The following is an 8,713-nucleotide window of genomic DNA, read 5'->3' as shown; positions in this document are numbered from 1 at the left end:
GGTGTCAATGTAATGTCACAGTGATGGAAACATGACTGTGTGTGTGTGTGTGTGTGTGTGTGTGTGTGTGTGTGTGTGTGTGTGTTATAATATGTTCACACTTGTGTATGTAATGCCAAACACAACAACATGAACCCAGAAACTGTAACATTAAATTACAGTCAGTAAAAGCGTCTGCTGTGCATCATAGCATATATACGAAAACTCTTCTGATAAAGACCTGCTACATAAAACTCAAGTACCCATCAGGTAGGTGAGTAGAGCAGTTTCAGATACACCGGATTAAAGTGAAAGTACCCGTGAATAGTGATGGAGGAAACTAAACTTTCTGAAGCACTGAATCAATATGAAAAACTCAGTTTCGAGGCATATGATACATTCAAAATGGCGACATCTGCTGGGCAAGTGTTGGTACTACACTAGTATGGCTGAATTAAATCTGACAGATTATAAATGGTGTTACTACTTTCACTGTTGTTATTTTGTTCATTACAGTCTATATTATTAAACGGATCACTTTTAAACAGTCTACAGCTCTGTTTTCAGATATCGTGGCGATGGGGAGGAACACCTTTTTTCATCTCTTTATTTATAGAAAGCGTCATTTACAACATGTGTGACATCAAGACAATAACAGAAAACACTTTGGCATCATAATGAAATAAAGATAACATAACAAGCATGACTTCACTTTCACTTGGTTGAAACATTCAACATGGTAACAGGACATACGGTAAAAGTAACAATAAAAGTAACGGAAAAGGTAGGCAATAAAATCAGATATCTTAAAAATTAAATAAATCTTGGAGCATACTAACTGTATGTGCACATTTCTTATTATTTATAAACTGGAAAGAATCAAGATACTTAAATACTAAATTCAATCGTGAAAAGTTCAAACTTTGGTCGAGAACTTGGATTTATGGATGTAAAATGTTCCCAGTAAAATGACTAAATTGACAGTCGGTTGAACTTTCAGGTTTTGTTTTCATAGTATATTATTACATCATTGGCTTCCAGCTTAATTAAATGGTTTGTTTGAGTGTCAGAGTAATCTTCAATTATTTTCTGACATTCTGACATATATAAAATAGATGTTTCGTTGTTTCTTCTTCATTTTAACAAAATTCATATTTGTTATCGCTATCCACAAATCTTGAGATGAATTTGTTGGTGGAATATATATTATGCACAACTTTGTAATGCACTTCTTTCTTTGTTGGCGATATGAAATAACAAATCCTCATAAATTTCCTATGTGGAGTAATGTTGCTTTTGCTGTAGAAATCATTTTGACAAGTTTATTAGTACAAATGTGACTTTAAATATTTATTCAGTTGACGAATAACGTCGGCTCCAATTCCAGCATCGGGGTGGTCACGTGATTATTGATGTGGTGAAGCGAGGCATCGAAACGTACTCTGCCTCTGATTGGCTAGTACTCGTTGCCTTCGTTGGTTAGGTTTAGATATGAGGAGTGAGATTGGTTAGCGGTAGGGTAAGAATATCAAGGTAATCCAATCAGAGGCAGGGTAGAGGCGGGTCTTCACAAAAAGCGGGTGGGGGAAAAAAAATTCTTGCGATATATTTTTTTCCTAGGATGGCGAAGTCATGACCCGCACTGCTCTGCCTCTGATTGGCTTACCCTGATATTCTTACTCTAATCCTAACCAATCTCACTCCTCATATCTAAACCTAACCAACCCAACCAACGAAAGTAACGTGTAAGTAGCCAATCAGAGGCAGAGTAGGGCGGGTCATGACATCGCCGTCCTAGGAAAACAAAATAGTCTAACCTTTGGTGATTCAGCTTCCAGTCTCATCTTCGCTAACATAAACTTTCCTGTTTGACCGTGTAGTTGAACCTGATAGAGAAATGTCTTCAGCACCGACAGTAAGTTGTTTAGATACAAGGCTACGGTTTTATGTGTTTGTAGAGACTTTACCATGATTCCTGCGTGCAGTTAAGGTTACTGTAACGTTAGCACTTAAACTTTAGCTTCAGTCTAATCTTCATTAAAGCTACAACATTAGCGTTTAATTTACACTAAGCTGTATTTTATTTAGACGCAGTGACGTAACCCACGATTAGTGAATGACTTTTTGTTACAAATGTCACACGTTACTGATAACTTTGGTAATTCATTAGCTGAATCATGAAAATGAAGTTAGGAAGTAAAATTAGCACAGGTCAAAAGAGGTGTGTCAGGTATTCACGTCTAGTTTAACTCTGTGAAACACTTACCGATGTACTTTCACTTTCTTAACTAGCTGTAATGAATCTGATATCTGTGTCAAATGCACAAAAAGAAGTCGACCTAACAGTGTTCACAGCAGATTTGCTGTCTTATGTTCAACAACACTAATACAAAATGTGGAATTACGGCTCCAAGAGTTTAAAAGTTAAAGTTACCTTCTTTTAAATCTTCATACACAAAGAAAAATGGAAAAATTAGCATTAAATTTGAATGTGGTGCAGCCAGTTTTGCTCCATCATCCACACTGACTGAGTTATTGTCTCAGGTGAGATACACAGTACTTTGATAGTTAATAAATTGTACCAGAGTGACTGCTAGGCGATTCTTTTAAATTATTATTATTTGTCTTTTCAGATATTGTTATCATGACATACATTGGTGCTGCTTTAAGTCGCTGTCAGGGCTACAACTGTCCTGCTACAACTGTTTCTTTAGTGGAGACAAATATGGCCCCACAATCCAGAATAACCAGATATGAACAATAATGAAGGAAGTGCCATTCATTGGGTGTTCACTAAGTCAGGAATTTCATCCATCTTTCCTCTGGATGTTGATTGGTGGTTATTGTTGACATTCAAGTTGTGCTGTTTTTGCATTTTTGTTTCAGTTTTCAGGTAAAGACCCAAACCAACACAAACGCGTGTCTTCAAAGTCAAACCCTGGATTCCTGGAGAGATTAGGTGAAACTGCAGGAGGAACAGTCTTCGGAGTTGGACTGTTTTTCCTCTCAATATACATTCTCTTCACCAATGAGGTAAGAAACCCTCACACAGCATCACATCAAAGCAGCAATACACTACAGTGAAATAGTTGTGTTATGTTGCATGAAACAGCAGACTAACACCGTTGTTCATCTCTTCAGGGACGGGCTCTGCAGACAGCGTCCTCCCTGAATGAAGGTCTCTCTCAGGTCGTGTCACTGGGACCTTCCTCCAGCCTCGACCTGCAGAACAACAACCGTTTAGTTCACCTGTCTGCAAAGCTGCGCACCGCACAGGTAGATTGTACTCGGTTATTGGTTGCACTTCCAACATTTTGTTGTGTCAAACTACTTTCTCTAATCACATGTTGAAAGTGACCTCACCATTAATCATAAATGATCAAGCGAGTATATACAACCCCACCTACAGTAAATACATGTATGTGGATTAAATGAATCTTGATATGGATCCAGTTTTCTGTGGAAACTGTGGAGATCATGCGAGACAGACAAAGAAAATGGAAGAGAGAACGGAAAAGGAAACTAACGTATATCAAATTTCAGAGTGAACACAAAATAGTATTTCATTCAATATCATTACTGTCCTATTGATTTTTTTAAATTCTTCATGTGTTTAAAGACAAATATATATGTTGGATTATGAGTAACAGGAAATGCTAAAGACATATTTGAGGTAATTTAGAACAATGTCACATTTACATAGTTGACAAGTTTATTTTTCAACTGTAAAATGTTTTGGGCACAATTCTTTAAAATACAAATTTCAGGGACACAGTTGCTGTGTTTTTTTTTTTGTTAGAAACTTAGCACAGGTTGAAGTGTAAAACAGGATGTATCCTTTTCAGACACGTTTGTGACAAGTTTTTTATTCTGTTGCTGCTACTAGAAAAAAACTCACAACAACTCCAAAATCAGCTAAACCCAGGCAGTAATTTCTTATTGCAATCTACAAGTATTTACTTTCTTAATTAATTAATCACCTGCATCTGTATCTGTGTAGCCCCTGCATGACCCCAACTACAGAGTGGTGGTGCAGGCAGTGAAGCTGAAGAGGCAGGTGGAGATGTATCAGTGGGTGGAGTACCAGGAGAGCAAGTGAGTCTCTTGTCTTGCATGTCAACACTCGGGGCAGGGTGAGGTCTAAAAATGTTGGCTGGTATACCTATTGTAATGTCATTTCAGGGACTACCAAGAGAACGGTGAAACCAAAACTGAAACGACGTACACCTACAGTGAGTGGTGCTTAACTTCAGTAACAACATGACCTGCTTGATGTTGTTTGAATTGGTTGGATGTGTGATTCTCTCTTTTTCTTTTAGACACAGAGTGGAAATCAGAGTTGATCAACAGTCGCAATTTTGATAAGGAAATTGGTCACCAGAACCCAAGGTACTCAAATACTCTTAAGATTACTCTGTTATTCTGTAGTATTAGAAATAACTTATTTGTGGTTGAATAATTGAATCTCTCCATCTCAGTGCCATGGCGGTTGAGAGTGTGACAGTCGTGTCTCCTGAAGTCATAGTTGGACCTTTCAGTCTGTCTAAAGGTATCTGTCTAAACAAACTGAGAAGTCATACAGCTGCTGTACTGTCTGTCACATTGTTTACATTTGACTCATAATTCATCAGTTGATTGATTGCTCGTCCTCAGGCCTGGTGGAGCAGATCAACAATTTCCAGACACTGAGCTTGAGGAATCTCGTTGGCTTTAACTTGGACCCTTTTCTCACCATTGACGATGATTATTTTTATCACACTCAGTACCCGCGCAGGCCAGAGGTAAGTATCATGATGGGAACTTCTCCCAAATACATGTGGCATTGGCCTCTGTGGTGCTATGTAATTAACACTGGTGCACTTTCTGACCTCATTTATCATTTGTTTGGTTTCATTCGTAAGGTCGGGGATGTTCGTGTGAGATTCTCCTTCGCTGGACTAAGCGGTGAGACGTCCCCCTTCGGCCCGGCCCAAACTGTGAGTTCTGCTGTTCCAATTATACATGCATTTCCACAGTGCCTTTATCAATAAAATACCTATATGTTGGTATTTATAACACAGAGATATTTGATCCTCAATAAGCTTGAATTTGTCTGTGATAAATGAGCAATATTATTTTAGTGCTGAAATGAGAAAATTAAGAGTTATTCATCAATTTAGGATTTCACTCATAACATTATCAAACTCACAATGGACAGTTTCTAAACACAGGATCAAAATCAAAGCAGCAGAACCAGAGATGTTGTCTTCTCTGTTCCATGCATTCTTCTTCCTGTCTTCTTCTGTCGAAACCTGGCGCTGACATTACCCACAATGCAGCTTGACCGCTGACAATTCAGTTGGACATTTGAGTATCTCATGCTAGTAGCGGCTAATATAACCTCAGGACGTTAGGCTCAAGGAGAGCTGAGGAGCAGGCTGCAGAGGTCCGGTAACCTCACTTCTTTCTGACTCGATACACCCAGAAATTTGTAGTCAAGTCACATCACTTGAGGCAGTCTATCAGACTTCACACAGCTCGCTCTTGAGCCACAAAAAGCTTTATACAACTTTTTTCACATACGCAGTAGTGCTTCCCATGACCTGAAAACCGATGCGCCGAGTATGTAAAGTCTTTAAAGTTCCCCTTTAATTGGCAACAATTTTGTGACTTAAGTAAAAATGCCAAACATCTTCTGGTTCCAACTTCTCAGATAAACAACTGGGAACTTGTGATGGTCATTTTCTGACCTTTTACAAACCTAATTATTAAGTAAATAATCGAATAGTCAAAAATAAATCAGTAGATTAATCGACAATGAAGAGAATCATTACTTGCTGCACTAGCTTTAATGATAATAGTTTTTGTGAATATTTGAACTTCATCTGAAATCGTGGCCTTCCTCTTCAGTCACTGGTGAAACAACAGTGACGATGTGATGAACTGTTTTTCAGGTCAGTATTGTGGCGATGCAGAGAGGCGAGCAGCTGGTGCCCTTTAAGACCAAGTCAGGTGACACTTTGGAGATCCTGTACCTAGAGGATCTCTCTGCAGAGGTCAGTCTTGATTTTATTTCATGTGCTGAGTAACCAACTCATCTGCGTCTAGATAACATGTATTTTCCATGTAGTCTTCGGTTCTAATAATTGATGGGATCTATTTTATCTATAGGAGATTTTTGAGAAGGAACACCAGCACAACAGTATGAGGACATGGGGTCTCAGGGCTGCTGGCTGGGCGCTCATGTTCCTTAGTATTCAGCTGACCATGCGCATCATCTACACACTGGGTAAACACACAGTAAAGCCACAATGTATAGATTTCTGTCCCTGCATCTGTCCTTCATATTCTTTTGTTCTGTGCCCGCAGTGGACTGGGTTCCTATTCTCAGAGAGCTTGTGTCCGTGGGGCTGAAGATCTTCGCCTTGTGCGTCTCCTGCTCTCTGTCTCTTCTCACCATTGGAGTAGGTTGGCTTTTTTACCGACCGTTAGTGGCAGCGGCTCTGGGAGCGCTTGCTCTGCTTCCAGTGTTTCTCGCCCGCTCAGGACTTCCAGCCAAGAAGAACGAGTGACTAGTCAACTGATGATCATCACAAGTTTCTGATGTCTGGTCGTATCCCTCATCAGAGGAGAGAGACAGTTATTGTGCAGCTTTTTTTTCTACAGTGGATTGTAAACTGTACAGGATTAAAGTGACTCTCCCTGGCAATGTGTTTTGCTCTACTAGGTACAATAATAGGTTTAATCCAACATCCATCAAAGTTTAAATGCACTTGAACGCATCAGCCTGTAAATAAATTTGTGTATAAAAGGATATCACACCGTAACCGCTCAGTTGATGTACTGTTAGACACAGGTGGAAGTCCTCAGTTGTTGCCTTAAACCAAATGTTATCAGCTGCGACCTTTCAAAAGTTCATCCACACACACAAAACCTCCTGTGTTCTCACTTGATATTTTGTTGTTCACAATGAGCAACACAACATTACTATGGTGTCATTTTTTGCTGTAAATAAAACTTGCCAAAGTCTTGTTGCTTCTGCCACTAAACTTATGGTTCTTATGTGAAACGTAGGTTGTTTGTTCATAAATCCTGGATTTCCTGCAACAATGAAGGAACATTGTTTATCTATTTTTAAAACATCATGTTGCCCATTTCATCAAGTATTTATTAATAAATTAATGACTTGAGGTGATGTCTTTGAGTTTAAACATCTTTGAGTTTAATTCACAGTTCTCATTTGAAAAAGTGATAAATGACTGTCTTTGTTTTGTTAAAGACCAAGACCAAAGACCTGGGTATCTGCAATTTGTATTTGTTTGCATTTGTTTGCATGCATTTTATGTTGAATAAAGCACTTTTTGTTTTTATCAAATTCAGACCTATCAGACTTTTTGCCTCGTGTTTCCAATAAGGGTGCAAGATGGTCTGGAAGTAAAGAGGCTGACCAGTGCCCAGTCAGCCCTGACCCCAACTGACTGAGACTCAGGCTGTCTGAAGTCATTCCCTATTAATTATACAGCACATTACATTTACTTTGAGTGTGAGAGAGTGTCAGTATTAAATATATGCTCTATATACTGTAGTTCCCATAGAGATTTCACAATCCCTGCCGGGCATGTAGTGCAGCCCAGGTGGCCATCTCGAAGACTTCCCTCACGCCATCCTTTGTTTTTGCAGAGCACTCCATGTATCCAAAGGCACCAATCTTGTTAGCCATGTCTCGTCTATAACTGCTCCCAAAAGTTTTCCTCTGGTACAGATAAGCCATGCTCCGACTGATGTTTGACCAGTATTTATTTTGTTCTTTTAACTAGCAACATATTCTTTTTAACCATCAAACACCTTGAAAAACTAAAATGAAATACGTATGTAGCGACTACTGGCAACAATGTAAAAGTCGCTGAGAGGCTGAGGTTGGGCCTTGTTTGCTGTTTATCTGACACACTACCAAAAAGATTAGCTGAGATCAAAAAATAAGTTTAATAACTTTTATTAATGAAAAGGATCAACTTATTATAACGTGCACAAAATATACTCAAAATAATCACAGCGATCAGGTGTAAAACAGCGGTCAACAAAAAATACAGCGACCCACTCACCCTCTATCTCTTTCTTACCAGCTGGCATGCAGGTGAACAGGTGCTTATATTAACTATAGGATATCACCACCCACATCCATGTGACCTGATTATCAATCACCGTGATCGTGCAATAATAAATAAACCAAAATAACCCAAAATATAAAACAAAAAAATACTACTTTGCAATTCATTCAAACTTGAAAATTAATCCATTCATGACTCCTACACGCCAGGCCCCTAATTATTAGGTTATTACATAATAATTATTCACATTACAGATGTTAATAGGAGGCATGAAGCAATTAAAAGCTCAATAATCAAAGTCCATAAATTTTCTTTACATTTTCGATCTTCTTTCTTCCTCCCGATCCTGTACATGAGTCATAAGTCAGTAAGACTAGAGGTTACTAGCACATAGTCTTATCAGAGTGATCATTACCATCACTCTATGTCTGTCAGTCAAAAATGGAGGTCAAAGTGTCACAATGTGCATCAGCCACTCCTTATCCAGCTTTGGCCTCCTGTAGTAGACAGACTTTGGTTATTGGTCGGTCCAGGCAGCTGCTCTTTGTTTTGATGCGCACCTGACGCACAAAACCTCTCCTGTCTGGAAAGGTTTGTAGGACTCTTCCCATGACCCAGGAGTTACAAGGTGCTGTGTTATCCACTAT

General features: G+C 38.9%; 1 protein-coding gene across 1 annotated transcript; it reads left to right on the top strand.

Annotated features, from left to right (window-relative positions):
• The first annotated feature begins 1,760 nt into the window (after positions 1-1,760).
• On the top strand, positions 1,761-7,337 carry LOC137181516 (transmembrane protein 43). Its single transcript, XM_067587280.1, has 12 exons — positions 1,761-1,894; positions 2,866-3,012; positions 3,121-3,255; positions 3,980-4,074; positions 4,162-4,211; positions 4,299-4,368; positions 4,458-4,528; positions 4,633-4,760; positions 4,881-4,955; positions 5,913-6,014; positions 6,130-6,247; positions 6,328-7,337. The coding sequence occupies exons 1-12, from the start codon at positions 1,877-1,879 to the stop codon at positions 6,528-6,530; spliced, it is 1,212 nt and encodes a 403-aa protein (XP_067443381.1). The 5' UTR covers positions 1,761-1,876; the 3' UTR covers positions 6,531-7,337.
• The last annotated feature ends 1,376 nt before the right edge of the window (positions 7,338-8,713 follow it).

The sequence above is a fragment of the Thunnus thynnus genome, chromosome 4 (assembly GCF_963924715.1).
Source record: "Thunnus thynnus chromosome 4, fThuThy2.1, whole genome shotgun sequence".
In the NCBI taxonomy this organism is placed as follows: Eukaryota; Metazoa; Chordata; class Actinopteri; order Scombriformes; family Scombridae; genus Thunnus; species Thunnus thynnus.
This window is presented reverse-complemented; position numbering and strand designations above follow the sequence as displayed.

Coding starts and splice junctions, on each gene's coding strand:
- LOC137181516 (XM_067587280.1), top strand. Junction 4,075..4,161: donor GTGGAGTACCAGGAGAGCAA/GTGAGTCTCTTG, acceptor ATGTCATTTCAG/GGACTACCAAGAGAACGGTG. Junction 4,956..5,912: donor CCTTCGGCCCGGCCCAAACT/GTGAGTTCTGCT, acceptor ACTGTTTTTCAG/GTCAGTATTGTGGCGATGCA.